This window comes from Lygodium microphyllum, chromosome 1 (genome assembly GCF_053477565.2).
Source record: "Lygodium microphyllum isolate KBCC chromosome 1, Lygodium_microphyllum_v1.1.10, whole genome shotgun sequence".
Taxonomy (NCBI): Eukaryota; Viridiplantae; Streptophyta; class Polypodiopsida; order Schizaeales; family Lygodiaceae; genus Lygodium; species Lygodium microphyllum.
The window spans coordinates 38078591-38103747 of record NC_141135.1 but is presented as its reverse complement, the minus strand read 5'-3'; the positions used below and the strand labels follow the sequence as shown (position 1 = coordinate 38103747).

General features: G+C 41.6%; 1 protein-coding gene across 4 annotated transcripts in view; it reads right to left on the bottom strand.

Moving 5' to 3' along the window:
* LOC148041010 (pantothenate kinase) overlaps positions 1-25157 on the bottom strand; it is a 51358-nt gene that overhangs the window by 7291 nt on the left and 18910 nt on the right. For all 4 annotated transcript variants that reach the window (XR_015690457.1, XR_015690456.1, XR_015690454.1 and 1 more), the window contains exons 3-7: positions 9997-10063; positions 9799-9867; positions 9557-9697; positions 8661-8789; positions 8432-8518 (exon numbers count right to left, since the gene is read on the bottom strand). Coding sequence is in view for 1 of the 4 variants with exons in the window: in XM_087675556.1 (XP_087531682.1) it covers positions 8432-8518; positions 8661-8789; positions 9557-9697; positions 9799-9867; positions 9997-10063 (493 nt within the window). In the remaining 3 variants the exon portion in view is untranslated. The remainder of the gene's footprint in view (positions 1-8431; positions 8519-8660; positions 8790-9556; positions 9698-9798; positions 9868-9996; positions 10064-25157) is intronic.

Sequence of the window (25157 nt, the reverse complement as noted above, 5' to 3'; positions counted from 1 at the left end):
AACAAACATATGCTCAAGTGTAAGCCATGCTACTTGTGAAGTAGCAAGAGACCGGATATGCAAGACTATAGACCGTTGAACTGCCAATGCAATAAGTGACAATGCTTGGGCATTCCTAGTGTCCCAAGCCTTCTGTACAGTTGTTCATTGGGATGATGGTTGAACAGGAGCTTACCTTTGACCACAACCTCCTTGTGTGGAGGAGTAGCAAGAGCCATATCTGCAAACGAACTTCTGCCCCACCACTGAAATAATCCAAAAGATTTTTTGCAACAAGTACATTCTTTATCATGAAGGACCACGTAGAATAGTTATTGCCATCCAATCTATCCTCTTTAGACACATAAGTGAAAACATCACTCTATCAATGATTTGCCATGATAAATGCCACTCTTCCAAATGCACAAGAGCAATAACAAAAGCTAGCCTGACCTAGAAATCTGCAAATTTCCAGAAATTACAGCAAATGCCAAGCTGTAATCAACTAATCTGTGTCACACTTGACCACTACTGTCTCAATGTGTTGAAATTTTTCCATATTTCAACAAGCAGCACGATGTCCAATGCAAGAACAGTGCTTTTGGGTTAATCTCTCGCAGATGATTCCTTTATGTTCCTCAAGGCTGAAAGATCCAACTTGAAAAGGGCCATGGAGACTTGGAGGCTTTTTTATCTTGCTTCGGGCTTATATATCAATACACAGAAATCTACTCTAATCAGTTCTACATAGAAGGACTGAAATAACTTGGGGTGGCAGGGGGTGTGGTTCTTCAAGGTGAGATTACTCGCCACTGATAAGGATGAATGTGGATTCTCCAGCCTTGCTTGACTACATATCTTCCTACACACATGATAAGTTTATATATTGAAAATTGCAAGGCTAGCTTGTGGATATGCAATTGAAAGTGGCACAAACAATCATGATCAGCAAGGTTACGAAAATACAAGGCTAAAAGAACAGAAGGAGGCGGACACAACTGGGGTGGTGCAATGATATCCATCCATGGAGCACCCACCTCTCCAAGGATGATACCAACCGAAACTATGAAAACTAATTGTCACAATGACAATCCTCGAACACAGCCCACATGCCCACGGATACTTGAGGATGAATCAAAAATAAAGGCATTGCGTGTCCATCAAATGTGCCAAAGACAATCCAATGCAGAAACTAAAAAAGACAAGGATGTACAACTATAAAGTGGCTATAGACAGCACCTTGCATGAACCCCAAGAATGGAGGATTGTCCACTAAGGTGTCACTAAAGTCCATACTTAAGAAATGAAATCCTAGATCTATCTAGCAATTGGGCAAGACATAAAAAGATAAATAGAAGTCTCAATACATTAGACACATCTACCATTGGAGATTTTGTCACCACACAATGCATCCCCTATTGGGAGACTACTAATAAGAAGCCTCCATATAATCTTTTTTTATAATCCATATAATATCTCCCTCTCTCTCTCTCTCTCTCTCTCTCTCTCTCTCTCTCTCTCTCTCCACAAACACACACAATTATACAAAAGTGCATGCAAGTGCACACGCTCACATACACATATGTGAAGTTTATTCACCTTGTAACTTTTTTACTCAATGAGATAATAAATTGTGGCCTTGGGAAAAAACAAAGTACATGTGAGCTTCAAAATAAAAAGTGTGTGTAAGGCTTTATATTTTGTGAATATTATTTTCTAAAATGCATGTCACCAAATGTGCCTAGATAAATATTCCACAAAAATATTTGGTTTAGCATTTTATACTAGACGTAATTATGTACCCTAGATTTGACCAAGACAAAAGGTATAATTTAGAGAGGGCATGTGTGCAAGAGTTTTAACATCTTTTGTGTCTAGAACCTTTGTCCAAGTAAAAATTATGTGAATCAATTTTTTCATGCGAAATTGAAGATCCAAAAGTGTGCTTTAAAAGTGGTTTTGAGCCAAAAATACACCTACATTTCTGAGTCAAAATTGTAGGTTCCAAATGGAAGTCCAAATTGAAGATTTGGCCTTGCATGATCAAGTACAAAGACGATGAGGAGGATTGGGTATTCCAGATAAGATATCCGCATCCATGCTCCCCCCAAAATCTGGTCTATTGGAGAAGGATGAGAAGAAGTATTGTCCTCCACATCAAGCGAATAATGCGACCTCAAGTCCTCCCATTAAGGATTTGCTTGAATAGACAACTATGGGCTTCCAAGATGGAGCATGAGACATCATGTTTTAGATCCATGTAGCTCGTGCAAACCTAGCTTCTAATGACAATGATGCAATAAACATTGTGATTCAATTATTTCTACTCTCTATGAACAAGGATTGGTATGATCAACACTAACTGGTGGTGACTTGATCACCCACTAGTCAAACATCCATAGTCCAATCTCATTGTCATTGGTATATGTACTATGGTTAAACACATTTCTAGCAAATCATTGCTATGGTATGGGACATGGTGATGGTTCTTAGAGGCTTATTACTTTCCCATCATTGTATATTTCATTGTATTTGTCACCCATGATCATAGCCATAGAAGGCACATGCCCAAGATGCAAGGTCATCATCTTGAGACACCACACCCTTCTCAAATGTGTTTTGAAAACGATGTGTTCCATGTATGATCTTATCACAACAAGACGTGCCCAAGGACAAGGAGAACAGTAGGGGCACGACCACAAGGGGAACATATGGCAAGGATTACTTTGGAGACGTTGTACCCTCATTTTGAATTCTACACCATGCACATTGCCCAATAGCAATGTTTGTGCCACCACAATTGCAGCTGCTGCAACCTATACCTTGCCACCTATGCCACAACCCATCGACTGCTTGTGCCCACATCGCCACCTACAACAATGTGTCCTATTCTCCTAGACTACCACACATATGCCATCACCAATGTGCTAAAAGCTCGGCCTTGAAGCACTACATGCACAAGTGCTAAAGCCTAAAGTCAGAAGTGTCTTTCCAACTTGACTCAAGTTTCAGCTTGCTAGAGACCACTATGTAGACTATCCCTGAATTACTGTGGAGATGTCGTACCCTTTTGAATACTACACCATGTACATTGCTTGATAACGATGTCTGTGCCACCATGATTGCAGCTGCCACAACCTATACCCTACCACCTATGCCACAGCCCACCAGCTACTTGCACCCACGTCGCCACCTACAACAGTGTGCCCTATTCTCCCAGACTACCATGCATGTGCCATCACCAATGTGCTGAAAGCTTGACCCTAAAGCACTACATGCACAAATGCTAAAGCCTAAAGTCAAAAGTGTCTCTCTAGCTTCACTAAAGTTTCAGCTTGCTAAAGGCCGCTATGTAGACTATCCCAAAAAATTAACAAGCTACCAACCCTCCCCTCCCCCTTCTCTCTCTCTCTCTCTCTCTCTCTCTCTCTCTCATGCATCTGAGAAGATATTCCAAAAGCAAGATGTGTCAGAGCTACAAATGGAGAGGACCTCTCAAGACATCAAAGAAGTCACACAGTATAGCAAATAGCTTGTGGAGATGGACATGCCACATGGACTATGTTGGGAATGAAGGGCCACCATGCCTTTTATACGTGCTTGGGTGTAAACAAACCCTTACCAATCATACTTTGTACTTTACATATAACTATCACAAAAACCTAAGAGTGGTACAACTTTTTGTACCCACACATTGTGCATCTCACTCTCTACTAATGTTGCTCTCTCTCTCTCTCTCTCTCTCTCTCTCTCTCTCTCTCTCTCTCTCTCTCTCTCTCTCTCTCTCTCTCTCTCCATTGCCATTGTCATTATTGAACATCGAACCTTTCCTGCACATAGGCCACCACAAACTAGTATTAGAGCTAAAGGCCATCCCAACCATGCTTGTGGAGCTTTTCCGAGCTCAGACACAGCAAGCCGTCAGACCTTGTCAAGCATCAGTCATGCAGGCAGTGTGCACATAATAAGTCGCATGCAACTGAGCAGGCAGGCGACAGGCAGCAGCCCACTTCTGCGAAGTCAGAAATTAGGCATAGATTCCACAATAGTCAAGCAACACCTCAGCAACAGTTCCCAGGTCAGCGCAGGTGTGCACAACATCTTGACGATCAATATTTTTTTTGTAGAAAATTTAGGATTTTTTACAAAGGTCACCTACTCTGTTGTTTCCCCATTGAGTTTCATTCTTGTATATAGATTGAAAATCTTTGAATCGGTGCTAGTTTACCAATTTATTATTGGATTGATGCTTAGAAACACAAATCAATTGTTCAAGTCACACTCAAGGGTAGGGCATTCCCGTTAGAAATAGATGCTTTCGATCCGGATGTTAAAGTATCTCCAACCTTACTCCCCAAGTGTGCAAGATATATCTCTTTTCCCCATCCGCATAAGTGATTAGACACATATATGCATTACGATTCAGATCATACTCAATACTTGTTACTCTATCAATAACATTCATTTTTTCTCATTGAAAGTCAATTTTTCAATATAAACGCTTATGACCACCTCCCCTATGCCTACTAGTAATGATCCCCTTGTTATTACGACCACCTCCTAAACGTCTACCACGAGTTAATTGCTTACAAGGTTTTTTATTAATTAAATCCTCAAAATTGAAAACTGATCGGTTACGTGTACCATAAGTATAAGCTTCATATAGTTAGATAACCATGGTTTCCCTTCCTTTTTCTATTTAGTAGATCGATGCTTCCAAGTCAGTATTTAATACTCTTTAAAAAATGAAATAAAATAGTTTCCTTGAAGAGTAATTATCATTATTTTACGAGAATCAAAGGATTCCAATGGTTTTTTATTCTTCTTATTTGGTAATCAATAGCTATTCATACCCTTCACTTTAACTCTGAAGAATCGTTCAATCCAATCTTTCACCTTAGGTTTGGTCAATTCTACATCGACTTCAAACTTATATTGGTTGTTTCGCAACAAACAAATGCTTTTCCCAATAAGCACTTGGATTTTTTTTGTAGAAGTTCATCCTTGGTAAATTCTACGGACAGTCACGCACGCACAAGCACAATCGAACAAATCTTGGAGATTTGGTGTGTATTTACTCTTGGAATTTGGGGATTTTGATTTATGAGTAAAGATTTTACTCAACTAAGTAAAATTTGTGGATCCTTGCACACTCTCGAGTCCCAAAAATTGGGACTTTTCACATAGGTGCAAAAAGTGCAATGGGACGGGTACAATTCCTGGGATTTTGACATTGAAACCCGTACAATTTGGGGCTTTTGCAAAATTTGCAAAGCTTGGATCAAATTCGGTCTTGGTATCTACTTATAATGCAATTTCCCTGCAAATTAAGCACATAGGATCCCAGATGAATTTGGGGCTTCTACAAAATTTGTGAAATTTTGGCAAAATTGGCTCGTGCAATCCATTCGAGAGTTATGTTTGATGTCATTTGAGCAGTTTGAGCAGAGAAATTTTGGGGCTTTTGACCATGGGAGTCAAAATTGTACCCGTGGATGCGTTTGGAGTAAAAATAGCAGCTAAAACTTGGGGCTTTCTCATGCAATTGATATATTAGCCCGTGATACTGTAATAATTGCTTACGGTGTGCTGTAGCACACATTTGATACCTCTGAAAATTGATTCGTAAATCTAAAATTTATGTAATTACTTGAATTTTTCATTGCTGGTTGCTAGCAACAATCTTTTGCATATCAAGAAGCTTAAGGGTGCACACAACTTTGCTATATGGTAGAAGCAATGCTATAATGTTTTGGTGTAGAAGAAACACGTGAAGCCTATAAAGACAAAAGGGGGTAAAACCAACAACTATGGATCCAAATGAGTGGGATGAGTTAGATGAGCTTGCACGCCCTACCATAGAGCTTTCGGTGTCAAACACTTTGCTCTTCAACATAGAGAGATTGAAATTTAATTATGATATGTGGCAACAACTTGAGGAGTTATATGCTTAGAAAAGTGCAGCCAACAAGGTTTATTGGTTGAAAATTTTGATGGACCTTCGTATGAAGGAAGGTAGGTATAGCCATGTATGTACATTTGAATGAGTTTAAGCCGCCTGATTGCTTTGGAATTTCACATTAAAAAGGAGTTCAAGGTAACTTTTTTGCTATGCACATTGCCTAAAAGTTAGGACACTTTTAAGACAGCAATGAGTAATTCTAATGCTATGCTTTTATATTCAAATGTGGAGAACTCTTTACTCAAGGAGAAGCTCAATAGGTAAAATATTTCAGCAAACAAGTCTTCAAATGCACTACATACTAGAAGCGAATCCCAGCAGAAGGGTAACTCTGTCAACAAGGCACGCAGTAAGTCTCGTGGTAAAAATGTGGAGTGTCATCATTGTGGCAAGAAATGGCACTTCAAGCAGGATTGTTTAAGTGGAAGAAAGAAAAGGGCAAAAGAAAAAACATTGATGATAACAAAGATGAGAAAAGGACAACCAATATGCAAAGAAGAACAGTGTGAAGATAAAGAAAGTCAATGTAGTCAGTCACGAGAGTGACAATGGCAATGATGTATTCTTTACTTTTTCTTTTAGTGCACAGTCATTGATTGCAAATTCTAATGATGACATACACACCTAGATTCTTGATTCACGTGCCTCATTTCATGCAACACCACACCGTGAGTGGCTCTCTAACTACAATGGTGGTAGACATGGTGTTCTCCACTTGGGAGACAATTATGCATGTGACATTGCAAGGATTGGCAACGTGTAGTTGGCATTTCAGCACGCTTCAATGTTCACTTTATATAATGTGAGACATGTACCCCAACTCAAAAAGAGCTTAATAAGCACAAGGCACCTAGATAATGAAGGCGATCATACCACTTTTGGGATAGAAAATGAAAGATATGTAAGGGCTCTAGGATTGTTGCTAAAGGCTCTAAAAGTGATACTCCATATCCATTACATGTATCTAGTGTGCGTGATCATATTGTCACCATACCGAGCAACCAAGTGTGTCTTTGTGGCATAGCTGGTTAGAGCACATGAGTCAAACTGAAATGAAAGTGCTTTCTCATTTGGGTTATTTGTCCTGTTTAAGATATGCTAATTTTGACCATTGTGATCATTATATTTTTAACGAGCATGCTCAAACATCACATTAAAAATCTCTTTCATTAAAATCTTCACCCTGAGAGTTAGTACATTCAAATGTATGTGAGATGCAAAGGTTGTCTCTAGGGAAAAAGAAATATTTTATCACTTTAGTTGATGATGCTACACGCAAAGTATGGGTTTATCAGATCCGTCATAAAGACGAGGCTTTGAATAAGTTTAAAAATTTCCTTACACTTGCTGAAAATATGACCAGCAAGACATTAAAGTGTCTTTGCTCTAACAATGGTGGGGGATATGTATCCAAGCCTTTCAAGCCTTTTGTGACAACAAAGAGATAAAAAGGGAACTCACTGCCCCTTATAATCTGCTCCAAAATGGTGTCGCACAACGTATGAATAGGACTATTCAAAAGAAGGTCCGTACCATGATATCTCGTCTTGCATTACCTCATGGATTTTGACAAAGGCTATTATAACAGCTGTACACTTGATAAATCAGTCATTAAATAAGTCTTTGGAAAGGAGAGTCCTTCAAGAAGTGTGATCAAGCAAGTCACCTTCGTATTCACACTTGAGAGTGTTTGGTAGCGAGACATTTGTACACATACGCAAAAAACAATGCAAAAAATTGGAGCCAAAGCCTTGTAAATGCATTTTCCTAGGATACAGTGACGAGGGAGAAATGGGGTATAAGTTACGGGATTCTTAAAAAAGGAAATTTGTATGCAACAATGATGTAATCTTCCAAGAAGATTGCATGCATAAATAGCCCGAAAAGACAAAGGAAGTGTGAAGGGTTGTGTTACGAGAAGAAATACCTATAGGACAGCAAAGAGTGTCTACTGTACAGCAGCAAATACCTATTGTAAATGACATATCTACAGGATACTACACCGTCATAGGGGAACCCTACCTCAATGCTTCAGCCTCTCTATGATAGACAAACCCATGAGAATATCCTAAGATGAGGGTGCCTCCTACGCAGTTCCACACTATATCCGGCTTAGACATCATTTTGTACTCATCAGCTATGTATAGTTCACTGTTTATTTTCCATTTAGATATAGCATTAGATGTCAACTATTTTGGGACATGGGAAATTACCTGAATTTTCAGATGTAACATTTTGGTCTCACAGGTCAATTTGGCCTTTTGTAGATGTTAATATAACTCTCTTTCTTTCTTCCTCTTTCTCTCACAAATATTAATCTCTCCCTCCCTCTCTCCCTTTCTCTTGTAAAGAAATACCAGGGCACCAAAGATAACCACAAGTGTATGACAAAGCACCTAAAGCTTCCTTCCTACAACCCCAAATTAGTTACACGTGTATTACAGAATAGATAATGACTATGATAGCAATAACTTGAATAAGATATACAACCTTTGTACCTCGTCGAAGGAGTTCCCTTGCAAATGGTAAAATACCAAGAACAACATCTGAGCCAGCATTATCAACAAATATGATAGCCTGCAATCAATGTATTCATAAGCTGCTTGTCAGGTCAAGAATATCCAATGTACAAAAGCTGTCAGTCAAGAAATGCATTCATGAGCTGCTTGTCAGGTCAAGAATATCCAATGCACAGAATCTGTCAGTCAAGAAGACTTGCCTTCTTCCATGATTTACGTAACCACCTGACTTTGAATTGCTCAAGATCATCAATCACCCAAGGTCGAGAAAGCAGTTTTTCGTAGCTTTTCAAAAATGACATGCCATTACTAGCAAAAAGTTCTGCAAGCTTTCAACACCCATAAGCAGCAACAATATTAAACTGTTAGATATCTGAAAACTGAATGCAGAACATTTGCTGAATAAAACATGCATATGCACTCAATGGTCAGTCAACATAGACACCAATAATGCAAAGATGCATCTATCTGGTACCATATTCTAGGACAGTTCAGAGCAAGTACAAAGAGGAAAGCCAACATGATCTAGATCTACTCTGCTAGTAAATTAGGCTCTTTGGCAAGTTGCCAAATGCATCTTGTAGACAAAAACGTTGAAAATGCATGAATGGAAAGTGGTGAATAATAATGCAAAGATGCATCTATCTGGTACCATATGCTAGGACAGTTCAGAGCAAGTATAAAGAGGAAAGCCAACATGATCTAGATCTACTCTGCTACTAAATTAGGCTCTTTGGCAAGTTGCCAAATGCATCTTGTAGACAAACACGTTGAAAATGCATGAATGGAAAGTGGTGAATTGTCCCATTTATTCTTGGGTTAACAGACATTCTTATAAGAGATTGATTTCAATTAGCAAGGCCGCAATGATAGACAGAACTCAAATTTTGACCAGCTTTTGTCAAACAATGGTGTCACTTCTTTAAAAAGCAATATACTACTCACTCAGATAATATTTCTTCTCATCGTAATGTTACCTAATAATGCAACTTTCTTATATGTTTTACAACTGCCATGATAATTGCATCTGTTGCTTATGTGGAGTAACTGTATTGATATTTTTAGAGCAGCCAACACAGAGTCAAAATTTTCAAACCTGTGAAACACCTAGATCAAAGATATTTCCAGCAAAAATTCCCTTCAAAAGATGCTCCAAACGCTCGCCAGGGTCTTCAATACTATCTGCTTGCTTTATGACATCACCAAGAAGGGCAATAGCTTTTGCATTCTCCTCCTCCTGTTGATTAAGAAGAGAGGACATTTGCTTTTAAATCCATAGCCAGAGTTCCAAGCATCCAATTCTCTTCTAATGTTGTCATAGCAATGGCACCCTCTTACCTTGACCTTTCTGAAGATATCCTTGAAGCCACACTCTCTTAAGCAAAGCTCTCGAAGTCGACAAAGAAGCTGTAAGAGAACCAAAACCATGTCAATGAAACGTGCCAAAGTTCACTGCACTGGATAACTGGTACATTACAAATTTCAAAAGCAAGTCATCTCCACAAAGAGTTGAAAAAATCTCTACAAACCCCTTACAATGCAATCTGGAGGACCTCCATGGCTCTCAGGGTTGGCCTGCAAATCATCCAATATTTCGCTATACCTGCATTAGCCAAAACATCTGTCATCAGCAACCTGAAGGCCAAAAACACACCTCCAAATCAAACATCAGCAACCTAGATGTGGAAAATTGTCCATCAAGATCACTGCTTAAATGTTTCCCAGAATCACATGGGATGGCCATTTTCTAGCTTCCTATCCCAGTCCCAAACCATCCCCATACCGTCCAAATCCTGTCCCCATGTTAGAGCCCCTTTCATAGTAACGGGATCGCAATTCACATCCCCATCCCCATTCCAAAGTTGCACAGGCAACATGATCCTCCAAATTATGAAGGAACTAGTATTGCAAGCCCCGAGTCCAACCATGACAAGAAAATGTTTAACAGGTTGCTTAACTGTGTTACAGGATGTTCTAGGTGAAACCTGAATGCTACAGCAACTTGTTTCACAAAATCACAAACACTGGTATAATCAGAATTCTGGTCAACCAGCCTGATAACTCTAAAGTGGATGACTGCTGTATCTCTAGTAACAAGTGTCATTGGTAGCCTTGCACAGAAATTTAATACATGAAAATGGAACACCCTGTCAATTATGAGACCTGACATGGGAGCACCATGTAGTTGGATTTGAAATATGAATAGACTACTTCCACCAAAAACGTAGGAGATCACAAGAATGGTCAAGGGATCATACTCATGAATGACTGGCACCAAGTACAAACTATCCAATAAATAATACTGGATACTATGGCTGTATTTTGAATCTGAGCCATGAAATAGTTATGATGCTAAAGGGAAAAATCTCAATCTGCATTGTGCATTCATGCATCTGAATTCATATGAAATATGCTTGACACTTTTCTTTGCATGCACTCTCAAGATATGGACATGCAGAATTCTTGTTGCAGCACTGATATGTGGGTCATCACGTATATTTTGTATTCTAAGCTTGTATTTCAGTCATTAGCCAATATTGTAGGGATCTACCAATTTTGAATCAGTTGGAGACCTAGATTTTTTAGAATTTTCCAATTCTCTGGCCAGTGGCCAATGTTCTAGTCAATTAGTTTGCAATGTGAACACAACTAAGAGCACCTTCTTGCAGCCCCTTCTCCAACGTCCTCACCCACCCTGCCTCCACATTCCCACCTAGCAAATGATAACAGATCTGAAACGAGCTCGAACAATTGGGAAACTTTTGCTAATATAGCAAAAGTTACAAAACGGACAACAATGGCTATCATTGCTTTTGGTGCGTTCCCAAAAGTGACCACAAGAAAGTCCCCTAAGTTAATAAGTTTTGTCACCGCATTTAGAGTTAGTACTAGAGTTACTTGACTTCAATTGAGTTAGGGGTTAGGTCTACCTTAGACCTAAGGTTGTACTTTCATTCTATCACTTTTAGTTCAACAAGTCTACTCAATGGTTTTCAGCTCACACTATCTATTGCTCACTCTCTCTATCTCTTTCTCCATTTTCAACTATTGGTATCAAAACTAGACACATGGGTTCTATCTTGCCATGGCTCAATCGGTGCCATCCATGAAGAGTCCACTCAGCTTGACAAAGGAAGAGGAGCTACTCTTTTGGAGGGAGGAGCTGCTATTTTGGAAGAGAAGTTGCTATTCTAGAGGAGATGTTGTTTTCAGCCAGCACACAACCCTACACAGCCAAACTCTCTCAGCCCTACTTGTGATATTCTCAGCCATGCCTAACATTTTCTCAGCTCTACCTGCCATTTTCTTAGCCCTGCCCACCATTTTTTGCAGATCTGGAAAGAAAACCGCAAAAAACCCTAATTTCTAAATTTGGGGGTTTCCAAAAATTTGTGCAACTTCTCATCCATCTTGCTCATTGTTGGGATAAAGGCCCAGTTTAACCCCCATGTATAGTACACGCACATTGTACACGTAAATGCATCCTTACATGCCCTAAGTATAAATACATTTTATTCTTTGTGTACCAACACATTTGTTGGTACACTCTTATCGAATCGTACTTGACTCTACTCTCTTACTCTCGCTCTTTAGCCGTCATGCTCTCACGCTCACTCCTCCTCAAACTTCTGTCGCTCTGCAACTGAGCTTTCCAACAATTGGTATCAAAGCTGTAGATTCTACACGTTTCCCGAGACCAAGGGCAATTCTCAGCGCAGGAAGCTCGCAAATAGGCTGTCGTGCTGAAAACAACCAACGGGGAGTGAGCACCACGGACAACTGACCAAGCGGTAGGTGATTGGGCAACGGTATAGACCAAGACCAGAGACGGCAATGGCTGCGCGTGTAGACCAGGACCAGAGGCGTCGACCAATGTGATGCATGCAACGGAAGGCGAGGCGCCGGCGGGTTTCAGCCTAACGTGACGTGGACTGACGTCTATCAGTCAGTCCATCAAACGTGCCTGGCATATGGGTCAACGGACTCATCATCCCAATCCCTTTGTTTTTCAAAACCATTATTTTTCTTCAAAACCATTTTTTGAAATTCCTTCCTCTAACCGAGGGTTCACGCGTGAAAGCACAATTGTAAATTTTGTGCAAATTTGAGCCAGAAATTTGGGGCTTTTCCCAGATTTGACTCTGCTTATGCTCGTCAATGATTTTGAAGTCAAGAATTGCAGACATTGCATGTGATGACCTCAATTAATTTGGGGATTTTGCCAAATTAGTTAGAATTTTTCTCCTTTGAGCAAAATTTCTTCACATTGGATCCCAGAAATTTGGGTCTTTTCATGTATTGGCAAAGTTTTGCTCAGTTGGGTCAGATTGGCTGACATTTATGCAATTTTGGACTTGAAATTTTAGGGATTTGCGCAGAATTTGGTAAATTTCTGCAATTTTTGTCCATGTGGTGGCTGGTTCATGTACAAACAGCAGAGATTTATTTCTGGTTGAGAAAGAACAGCAATGTATTTTACTAGTTTAACTTGTGCTTTTGCAGTTTAGTACATTTACTCTTATGTTCGTGATAAAATGGTTGCAACTTCTTCCAGTTCAAATATCAAGAGTTTGATGGAAATCAAACGATTTGATGGTCATGGTTTTGACCTTTGGAAAGACCATATGCATGGCATTTTGTTTCTAAAGGATTGTGAGGATGCTTTGCAGGAAGATAAACCCACAATAATTTCTGATGCAGATTGGGCCAAAGTAAATAAAAAGGTTGTGGCTTACATAAAGATGGGTATCACTAATGACATCTTAATACACACTAAGGGTTTAGATACAGGTTGTGCAATATGGGAGAAGCTGAAAACTACCTATGAGATCACCACACCTGTTAATCAGGTGCATTTAATGTGCAAGTTGGTGAATATGCGACTGGATGAGTCAAAGCCTACAGGTGAGCACTTGAGTGCATTTACAAGGATTCTAAATCAACTCAAAGATGCATTTGAAGATAAGTTGAGGGCAATCTTTTTTATCATGACACTGCCTAGCTCTTGGGAGACCTTGGTGGTTTCACTTAGAAATAACCCCAATCTCTCATATGATGGGGTGAGGGGTTCTATCTTGAATGAAGAAATTAAACATATGTCTAGTGGAGAAGGCAACAACTCAACTTATAATGTAAGAGGCAAGGCTGAAAAGAAAAATGCAACTGCAGGAGAACAGAGAAACAGGAGCAAGAGCAAAGGAAAAGAAAAGAGTGGCATTGCTTGCTATCACTGTGGTCAGAGGGGCCACAAGAAACCTAATTGCAGGCATTACAAAAAGGAACAAAAGAGAAAGAAGAATGCAAGAGATAAAAAGAAGAAGGAACATAAGACAGATGCATCTGAGGCAACCAAAGGCAAAGAAAGAACAATGTGGCCTCTAGTGTAATCATAGAGGAGCTTTCAGATACAGAGACTGATGTATTATATACAATTGATTATGCTGCCCTTGTATGTCACATGCAGGATATGCAGATTACCAAGGCTAATGTGATTGATGCACTCTTGTCAGTTGATGATGGTATCACTCAGACTTGGATTATAGACTCTGGTGCCTCTTTTCTAGTAACTCCTTGCTTGGAGTGTTTTGCTATGTTCAATGCAGGTAGTTATGGAAAGGTGTATCTTGGAAATAACCATGCTTGTAGCATTGATGGGACTGATGAAGGGGATGCAATGGCAGTGGAGAAGGAGAAGAGGAAGATGCGGGAGAGAAGAGCACACACAATGTAGGTGCTGTCCAACTGAATTGACAGCCTTATTGCACTATCATATTATATATGAATAAAGAATGGGCGGTCACAATATACACGGGTAGGCCCAAAGGCCTTTTATCCCAACAACCTCCCACTAAAAGGCCAATGTGGCTAGGGAGTGAAAACAAAGAAAAGAAAAAAAAAGACAAGGTAAGGAATCATAACATCTCACCCAACGCCCAATCGGAAAGTGAGCTGTGCAAGAAGTGTCCGGAACCTCTGCAGAAGAAGAGTCAAGCATCCCCGAGTCCATCACATCCAGGAGATAAGCGATCCCGCAGCTCCATACAACGGAGCAATCTAAGAATGCTTCTCATGAAGCAAGCACAACTCATCAGTGCACGGCTGTAAAGCATCAGAATCGCGCATAGCATCAGCGTGGTGCATATAAGACAGTGGAGAGCAATTAAACTCTCCAAAGTCAATCATTGAAAGAGGGCCAACATCCCGGACACTCGTCCAACGGGGTCTCAAGACTACATGTTGCCTCAGCGAAGCGGAAGACTGACATATGGCTGGCTGTCTAGCCTACAAAACTATAAGAAAACGGGTCTCATGAGCTTGCAAGGGGTCTAGCAACTTACCACCAACATCCTGACCCTGACTGCTATGCATAGCTACGTCATCTGGGCCAATAAGTGCCTCATTTTCAGCATAAACAGCTTGCTGTAATGGCACTGTAGCTGCTGTAAAATCAGCCATAAAGCGTACTAAACGCTCATCAAGAGGGCTAAGAGGTGTTTGCGTCTCATAGAAGACAGCATGACGGCTGCATATGACTTGCTAGGCATCCAAATCCCATAATCTATAGGCCTTAAAGTCACCATCTCCACAACCAAGGAGAATACATCTACGTGACATAGGCTCATGTGGCATACGTATAGATGCTTGGCAGCCAAACATCCTCAAGTAATCATAGGAGGGTTGCATGCCACTCCATGCCTCATGGGGTGTAACACCATCCAAGGTCAAGCACGGTGTCCTGTTAACCAAATAGACTGTTGTCATAAGGGCCTCAGCCCAAAAGCCATAAGACAACCTAGCTATGGTAAGCATAGAAGCAACCTTTGCCTGTAAGGTCAGACACATGCCATGAGCAATCCCATAATACCGTGGGCACAAGAAATCAATGCCATACTGCTGACAAGAGGTCCGAAAGCTGGGAGAGAGAGCATGACTCTCATAATCCATCTACAAGCACCTAGGCCTGCTACCAGCAGAATCCATAAACATGTCAAGCATAACTGTAGCATCCTCAATCTGCACCAAGGGAAAAGCCCAAACACAATGGATCGCAAGATCAACAAAGGTCACAAAGTACAACGCTCCACCAAGTGACTAGGAAGGCATAGGTCCATATACTACACAATCGACAAGATCTAGAGGAGCATGCCTCATACGATCGCCATAAGCTAAGGAGGCTCTGCAAGGACCAAGAGTACAATCAGGGCAAGCATCAAGATCTATAAGTGACATAGGAGGCAGCAATGAGTCTGAACAAGACAAGATCTCCATCTCTCTGTGGTGCATATAACCTAGGCGATAATGCCATAACAATGCATGTGGTATCGGGATAACTGCAACCATAGAATCTCCCACATGAGAGACATGCACTAGGTAATGAGAACCAACTCGAGAACCTCAGGCCAAAACCAAGCAACCATGACAGATCTTCCATGACCTATCCTGAAGAGAAACAGAGTAACCTGCATCATGCAACTAAGTGACAGAAATCAGGCTCTTACTGACCATGGGAACATGTAGAACATCCCCTGAGCATAAGAGAAGTCCCATTAGGCAAAGCTAGGTGTATGTTCCCTATACCAACAATAGCATAAGTCTGTTCAAGGCCCAGATCAATACATCCATCAACCTCCCTGTAAGAAGAGAACCATGCTCTATGAGGGGTAACATGACAAGATGCCATAGAGTCGAAAAGCCAATCAAAGGCATGGGTCTGATCATTGAGCAAGTAAGCTGTAGGGAAACTAGATGACAGGAGGACATGCTCAACTGCATCATCATGGGTAACTGCATGTACCTCACCACTAGAAAGAGTGGTAATACCTACTACTGTTAGAGATCACAACCAGGTAGGCAGGTGCAGTCGGACAGTGTGCAATCGGACTGCCACGTGGCAGTCCGACCTGTGCAGGCACTCGGCTGCATTTAATGCGCTGCATTTAATGCAGCCGACAGGGTATTTCTGGCGCCCTATTTTTTGGCAGATTCTAGCTATAAATAGCCGACATTCCCAGCAGTCTCCCACACTTCTCTGCTCGCAGATTACAGACCGATGACACGCGCAGATTCCGTCTCTGTTCGCAGATTTCAGACAGGAGGCAGTGCAAACTGCAGTGGACTTCAAGGTGAACAGCAGGTTGCATCGTCGAGGTGGAGACACGCAGTCCAGCGCACTGCGCCCGTGTATATATCTGCATATCTTTGTATTCAGCACACTTTATACAGCAGATCTTCATCTTCCATCGTCTCTTTCTCTCTCTTCTCTCTCTGCGTTCTCTCTCTCTCTCAGTCCTGATGACCCGTGTTATGCAGGATCGAGAGCCCACCTCCGTGAAGGAGGCTTTACAGTCCGCACCATGGAAGAAAGCTATGGAAGCCGAGTTGGAGGCTATTGAAAGGAATGGCACTTGGTCACTCGTGCCCCGCCCCCCGAATAAGAAGGTGATTGGCGTCAAGTGGGTCTTCAAAACCAAATACCTTAGCGACGGTTCTTTGGATAAGCACAAGGCTCGCCTTGTTGCTAAAGGTTTTACACAGCGCCCAGGGATTGACTGTCATGATACTTTTGCCCCCACCGCTCGTATGGCGACCATTAGAGCTGTTCTTGCTTTGGTTGGCCATAGGAGATGGCCTGTTTACCAGTTGGATGTGAAGTCGGCCTTCCTCAATGGTGATTTGAAGGAGGAGATCTATGTTGAGCAGCCTCCTGGCTTTGGATCTTCAGATGGGAAAGTCTACAGGTTGAAGAAGGCCTTGTATGGCCTCAAGCAGGCTCCGCGTGCATGGAACGAGAAGATTGATTCGTTCCTCCAGTCTCAGTTGGGATATCAGCGTTCCAAGGCCGATCCGCAGCTTTATGTTCACACTTCCGAGGATGGTTGTGTGCTTTTTGTCTTATATGTTGATGATTTGATTGTCACAGGTGATGATGCACAGCAGGTCCAAGAGACGAAGTCAGCTTTACATCGAACGTTCGAGATGACGGACTTGGGTCTACTCCTTTTTTTTTTGGGCCATGAGATTTATCAGTCTCAGAGGGGGATCTTCATCTCTCAACAGAGATATGTACAAGAGCTCTTGGTGTCTTTTGAGATGGAGGATTGTCGGGCCCTTTCTACTCCTATGGATCCGAACTGGAAGGCCACTTCCCATTCAGCTTCTCCTTTGGCGGATGCTTCCCGCTATCGTCAGTTGATTGGGTCCTTGATTTGGCTTCTCAACACTAGGGTTGATCTATGTTTTGCTGTTGGACTCTTGGCGGGGTTCATGAGTGAACCTAAGACGGTGCATTGGCAGGCTGCTCAGCGGATACTTCGATATTTAAGGGGGACGTCTGATTTAGGGATTCATTACCCCGCAGGGACAGATGGTTCAAATCTTGTACTTGGAGGTTGGAGCGACTCGGATTGGGCCGGTGATGTGGACCACAGGCGGTCTACTACAGGTTACTGTTTTACCTTGGGTGCAGGTGTTATTTCATGGAGTAGCAAGAAGCAGCCCACGGTAGCCCTTTCGTCTACTGAGGCGGAGTATCAGGCCGCGTCTTCCACCACATGTGAGCCTGTGTGGCTTCGGCGATTATTGGAGGAGCTTGGGTCCCCCCCCCACTCGTTCTACTTTGCTGCAATGTGACAATGAGAGTTGCATTGCCTTGGCACGGAACCCTGTTTTTCATGCCCGAACGAAGCACATAGAGATCCAGTACCACTTCATCAGAGAGAAGCTTCTGGATGAGACCATCACTGTGGAGTACTGCAAGACGGAGGACAATCTTGCGGATTTGTTTACGAAGGCGCTTCCCCAGGCTCTACTTCGGAGACATTCCAGATCCCTCAGGCTTCTGCCCTGCCCAGGCTCTGAGAGGGGGTGTTAGAGATCACAGCCAGGCAGGCAGGCAGGCAGGTGCAGTCGGACTGCCACGTGGCAGTCCGACCTGTGCAAGCAGTCGGCTGCATTTAATGCAGCCGACAGGGTATTTCTGGCGCCCTATTTTTTGGCAGGTTCTGGCTATAAATAGCCGACATTCCCAGCAGTCTCCCACACTTCTCTGCTCGCAGATTACAGACTGGTGACACGCACAGATTCTATCTCTGTTCGCAGATTTCAGACAAGAGACAATGCAGACTGCAGCGGAACTTCGAGGTAAACCGCAAGTTGCATCGTCGAGGTGGAGACACGCAGTCCAGCGCACTGCGCCCGTGTATATATCTGCATATCTTTGTATTCAGCACACTTTATACAGCAGATCTTCATCTTCCATTGTCTCTTTCTCTCTCTTCTCTCTCAGTAGAAGTATCACATAAGCCATAGGCATACAAATACATGCTGTCTCAGACCTGAAATCTGTTGCAGAATAATCTGTAATCAGAATTTGGCAAATCCGACATCACCATCGCGTCCAGAGTGTGCCAAAACCCCAACTTAGACTCTTATCTTGCCTGAATCGGGTTCCGAATGCCCGAGATATGACAAAAAGAGTGATTTTTTAGCCAGATTTTGAAATAGGCGCAAAAAAAACGTAAGCTGACAGGGGGGGTCTGCTATTCCACGTGTCAACAATGGGGCCCAAAGGGGACACAAATGGGGACCAAAGAAGGCCTACATCAAGCCTCGGTAAGCCTTGATAGGCTGGAAGCAAGATCCAGGTGAAGGAAGCTCCAAGAGATGTGAGCTATAGCTGCCCACAACCTGTGAAAAACCCTGTTGAGCTGAAAATTGAGTGAGAATGAAGAACTCATACCTCGTGTGGAAGGCCGAGATGAGCTCTTGAAGACCCGCTCTGATACCAGTTGAAGGGGATGCAATGGCAATGGAGAAGGGGAAGAGGAAGATGCGGGAGAGAAGAGCACACACAATGTAGATGTTGTCTAACTGAACTGACAGCCTTATTGCACTATCATATTATATATGAATAAAGAATGGACGGACATAGTATACACGGGTAGGCCCAGAGGCCTTTTACCCCAACAATCGGCACTGTACACTTGTCTTTAGACAATGGTCAAGAGCTTGTGTTGAAATATGTCAAATATGTGCTTGGCATTAAAAAGAGTTCACTATCTGTTAGTCAGCTTGACTTGCATGGCTACACCACACTGTTTGGTGGTGGTTTATGAAAAGTGAAAAAGGGTTCCATACTGATTGCAGAAGGAACCAATAAGGGCACTTTGTATTGTTTGCATTGTAAATCCTTGAATGGCAAGTTTCTCACAATTGCTGAAATTTGCAGCCACTTAGAGTTATGGCATAAGAGATTAGGCCATATGAGCCAAAAAAGACTTGATGTCCTTACCTCTCTGAAGAGGGTTGATGGAAAAGGTTCTAACTTAACTTTTGTAATGAGTATCAGTTTGGAAAGCAAATAAAATATTCCTTTTACTCTAGCATCTCTTGTAAGTCCAATGTCTTGGACTTAGTGCCTTTTGATGTATGTAGTATGCCTAAGAAATCGTTGGGTGGTGCTGCATATTTTGTCTCCTTTATTGATGATTGTTCCAAGAAGATTTAGGCATACGTGCTGAAAAAGAAAAGTGAAGTGTTTGTTGTTTTTAAAACTTTTCATGCATTTGTGACTACTCAAATAGGTCAAAAGCTGAAATACTTGAGATCTGATAATGGGGGTGAGTTCACATCAACTGAATTAAAGTCCTTTTGTGACTTGCATGTATTAAGAGAAAGCTTACAGCTCCTTACAACCCTTCTTCAAATGGGGTGGCTGAAAAATATAATAGGACTTTATATAAAAGAGTGTGGTGCATGTTGTCCACTGCTAATCTCCCTCATGAATTTTGGGGAGAGGCACTCAAAAGCGCAGTTCACATTTGCAACAGCTCTCCAAACAGGTCCTTAAATAATGGCATCCTTGAGGAGGTTTGGTCTGGCAAATCGGCCTCATATGACCATTTACGTATATTTGGCCATGATGTTTTTGTGCATGTTAGGGATGATGGACAGCAAACAAGAACACAAGGAGGCCACTGACAGCAAGATAGGCTTGTTGATTATGAAAATGCGGGTGTTGGAAATCAAAATGAAGGTGTTGTACAGCATAAACAGCATGCTGAAAATGGCTTACAGCAACCAATAAATGCTGAAAATAATATACCTCCAAATGTAGACCCAATTCGTGAAAATATTGATCATTGGGTATGCAGGTCTACACACATAAGAAGGCAACCACATAGGTTTGACCCCTCCTTGCATTATGTGATGCTTACAAATGAGGGTAAGCCTCTTACATACAAAGAGGCTAAGTCGTGTGAGTTCAGCAGTAAGTGGGCGCTAGCTATACATGAAGAGATTAAGTCTTTATATGCAAATGATGCTTGGGATCTTGTGTCTTTGCCCAAGGGAAGGAAGCCACTTCCAAACAAATGGGTGTACAAAGTAAAGACAATTGACGGAAACCCAAGTACAAGGCAAGGGTACTTGCAAAAGGGTATGCACAAAAGGAAGGGATTGACTTCCAAGAGATCTTTTCACCTGTTGTGAAGATGACCACTCTATGTGTGCTTTTTGCTCTCACTGCTGTTTTAGATTTAGAGCTGTATCAAATGGATGGCAAAACAGCTTTCTTGCATAGTGACATTGATGAGGAAATCTACATGAAACAGCCCGAGGGCTTTGTAGTTCCTGGAAAAAAGCAGATGGTATGTAAGCTAAAACGCAGCCTGTATGGGCTGAAGCAAGCATCACGGTAGTGGTACAAAAAGTTTGACACTTTTATGCTATCTCATGAGTTTACACGCAGCCATGCAGATCATTGCTTGTACATGAAAAATGATACAGATGGCAGCCCCATCATACTTGTTTTGTATGTGGATGATATGTTGCTAGCTAGGAAAAGAAAGACTAGCTTGGATGCTCTCAAAAATTAGCTGAAATCAGCCTTCTCCATGAAAGATTTGGGGATGAGAATTCGCAGAGATAGAATGCAGAAATTGTTGCTTTTATCTCAAGAAAAGTACATTGCAAAAGTACTAGACAGATTTAACATGGCTGAAGCTAAGCCTTTTGGGGTACCCTTACCTCCTTACCTTAAGCTTAGCAAAGCCAACAGCCCAAAAGATGACATGGAAGCAAATGCTATGAAAGAAGTCCCTTATGCATTAGCTTGTGGCTCTCTTATGTATGCTATGTTTGCTACTCGTCCAGACATTGCTCATGCAGTGGGAGTTGTTAGCACGTTTATGTCAAATCCTGGCAAAACACATTGGGAGGTTGTCAAGTGTATTATTCAATACCTAAAGGATACACAAAGAAAGTGCATTTGCTATGGGCAAGGTACACTTAGTTTGCAAGGTTATTGTGATGTAGACATGGCAAGTGACTTGGACACTCGTAGGTCCACCAGCGGGTATGTCTTCACAGTTGCTAGTGGGGTTGTGTCTTGGTGCTCCAAGTTACAGAACATTGTTGCACTCAGTACCACTGAAGCTGAATGCGTATCAACTACTGAAGCTTCTAAGAAAGCTATATGGTTGAGCAAACTTACAAAGGATCTCGGCATATCTATGGGTATTGCAATTTTGGGATGTGATAGCCAGAGTGCTGTGTATCTGGCTAAGAATGCCATGTATCATTCACGCACAAAACATATAGACGTGCAATATCACTTCATCAAACAGATTCTCGAAGATGGTCAAATCACATTGACCAAGATCAAAACACAAGACAACCCTACAGATGTTCTCCCTAAAAGTCTAAGCAAAGCTCGGCACGAGCATTGCATACGACTAGTGGGAGTTGGTTAGAGGTTCGCATCAGACCTTTAAGTGGGAGGTTGTTGGGATAAAGGCCCGGTTTAACCCCCGTGTATAGTACACGCACATTGTACATTTATTGGTACACTCTTATCAAATCATACTTGTCTCTGCTCTCTCACTCTTGCTCTTTAGCCGTCATGCTCTCACGCTCACTCCTCCTCAACCTTCTGTCACTCTGCAGAGCTGAGCTTTCCAACAGCTCATCTCATCCCCAATTTCAAAGAAATTGTCAATTTCTCACACTCGGTGCCAAAGAAATTAGGGGTTTTCAACTAGCTTGCCCAATTTTTAAATTTCTCGAAATTTCCTCGAGGTGATTTGGGGCTCTTGTCTAATTCAAGCTCTTGTGCGTGAATCTCCACCGAAATTGCCAACATTACGCAATTTCTTCAACATTGGTGCAACAAATTTGGGGCTATTTTGATTTTTGGGTCCGACACGCATCCTAAGGTGAAAACCAGTTATTGGTTGCTGTTTGCGAGCATCCCGAGGCAACATTACATCAAATTCTAAGGCTATGTGCATAAAATTTGGGGCTTTTGCCTAGCACACATTCAAAGCAACAAACAAGTGCTGCAACAGCATTATATTGCTGTTTATGTCAAATTGGGCAAAGAAATTTGTACAAACTTCGGAAATTCCAATAAAATTTAGGGATTTTCAACATGAAGTTGCTGAAATTAGTATTTTGCACTAATTTAGAGGCACATGCAATGGTACAACACTAAATTGCTGTAAATTGCAGATTGGATACTGTTTTGTGCAATGTGGGCACACTTTTCGAGGAAAGAGAGAGAGAGAGAGAGAGTGTGTGTGTGTGTGTCTGTGTGTGTGTGAGTTTTGATAATTTAGTACTTGCATTAGTATCCGCTCTCGGGATTTTGGTGATCAGAAGAGTACATTTCACACTTCGAGCAATGTTTGGCTGTTGAATTTGTGCATTAATTTGCAACAAAGTCAAATCAAGGTACCTAGGATCATAGCAACATTTTGGACGTCCTCACTCAAGAGGATAAGCCAGATGGCACCAACTATTCCCTATGGAGTTTTATGGTGTGCAATCTACTTGTTGCGAAGGATATCTCTAGGATTATGTCACAAATGATTTATAGAGACCAGGTGAGCTTGCACCTCAAACACCTCAACATGGTTCAAGTGATGTAGCCATGCTCTCTAAATATAAAGGCAAGGGTAAAGCAAAGCAGTATGTAAAAAATCAGCGCAAGGCTAATATGGGACAGCCATATAACAAAGCTACCCAAGACATAAAAAAGACAAAGAAAAGGGAAATGCCACTACTGTAAGAGACTTGGACATTACATTGATGAATGTAGGACAAGGTTGGCCAAAGAGAATAGAAACGCTTCTTTTTGGTTATCCAAGAGACATCCACCACTCACTCTTTGGATGGGGATGCTATAGCAAATTTTGTACAGGACTATGCAACTATGACACTTCCATGGCTGATTTTGCATTTAATGTTGCTAAAATGCAACATACTTGGTATTTTGACAATGGGACATCTAGGTACATCACTTCACGGAAGTGTTTGTTCACATCTTTATGCAAATGCATCTTTTAATTCAGCCTTGAAATCTGCAATTTTTGCTTCTGAACGTCTAGTGAGCAACATGTCATCTACATAAAGAATGATAATCAACAAGTCTCCCCTTCATTCTTAATTATAGAGTACCCTTTGCTGACCAAATATGCATCAATTTTAGAGTACCATGCACGAGGAGCCTATTGGAGACCATAAAGAGCTTTGTTTAGCTTGCATATCATGTGCTCTTTCCCTTTTACCATAAACCCTGGAGGTTGTGACACGTAAACATCCTCATGCAAATCCCCATTCAAGAATGTTGTCTTAATGTCCAATTGATGTACCTTCCAACCATAATTTGCAGCCATAGCAATTACATATCTCACCATACTCATACGGGATGTAGGAGCAAAAGTCTCTACATAATCTATGCCCTTTTTCTGTGCAGAGCCTTTTGCAACCAACAGTGCTTGGTACCTATCAATGGTACCATCAACCTTGCGTCTGAGTTTAAAAACCCATTTTGTGCCAATGGCCTTCTCACCAAGTGATAAATCCACAAGATCCCATGTGGAGTTAGTAGCAATAGAATCTAACTCATCCTGCATTGCATGCATCCAATGTACATCTTGTTGAGCTTCATCCAAGGAAGTAGGCTCATCATCATCCAACAATGAGCTCATAAATACATGCTCATCACAATCATCTACTTCCATAAAATCAGCCAAATAGGTTTCCCCTACATCATATGTTGCATGTCTGGCAGCCCTTCTAGAGCGTTGGGCTAAAAGAGCATCCATTTTACTCTCCTAGAGAGTTTGTAACAGCCATCTCAAGACTGTTTTGTTGCATTTACAGAAGCCCTTTCATGTTGTACTACATCTTCCACTGCATGTGGCAAACCATCATCAATACCCTGTTGTTCAAGCACATATGGTGTAGCACTAGCTCATCGTATTATGTCTGTCCGACCATTTACAGCAAGCATGGAATCCAAAGAAAGTGGCAAGAGACCCTCAAAGACATCACCAATGTCATGGGTGGCTAGCATTTTAAATTGATCATGTGAAAATGCAACATTTTCAGCAAATATGATATCCCTGCTAACAAAAACTTTCTTTGTACGTGGGTCATACGAGCAATAGCACTTGCTTTCTGAACTATAGCTAGTAAATATGCATTTTACAACATTGTCATCAAGCTTCCCACGAAGCTCTTTCAAAACATGTGCATAGGCTATGCAACCAAACACCCGAAAGTAGTCAACCTTGGGTTTCTTGCCATCCTAAGCTTCAAATAGAGTGATCGTCTTTAGTGCCTTAGTGGGTGCACAATTCAACACATGATTTGCACACTGAAGACCTTCTAACCAAAATTTATGTGGCAACCCC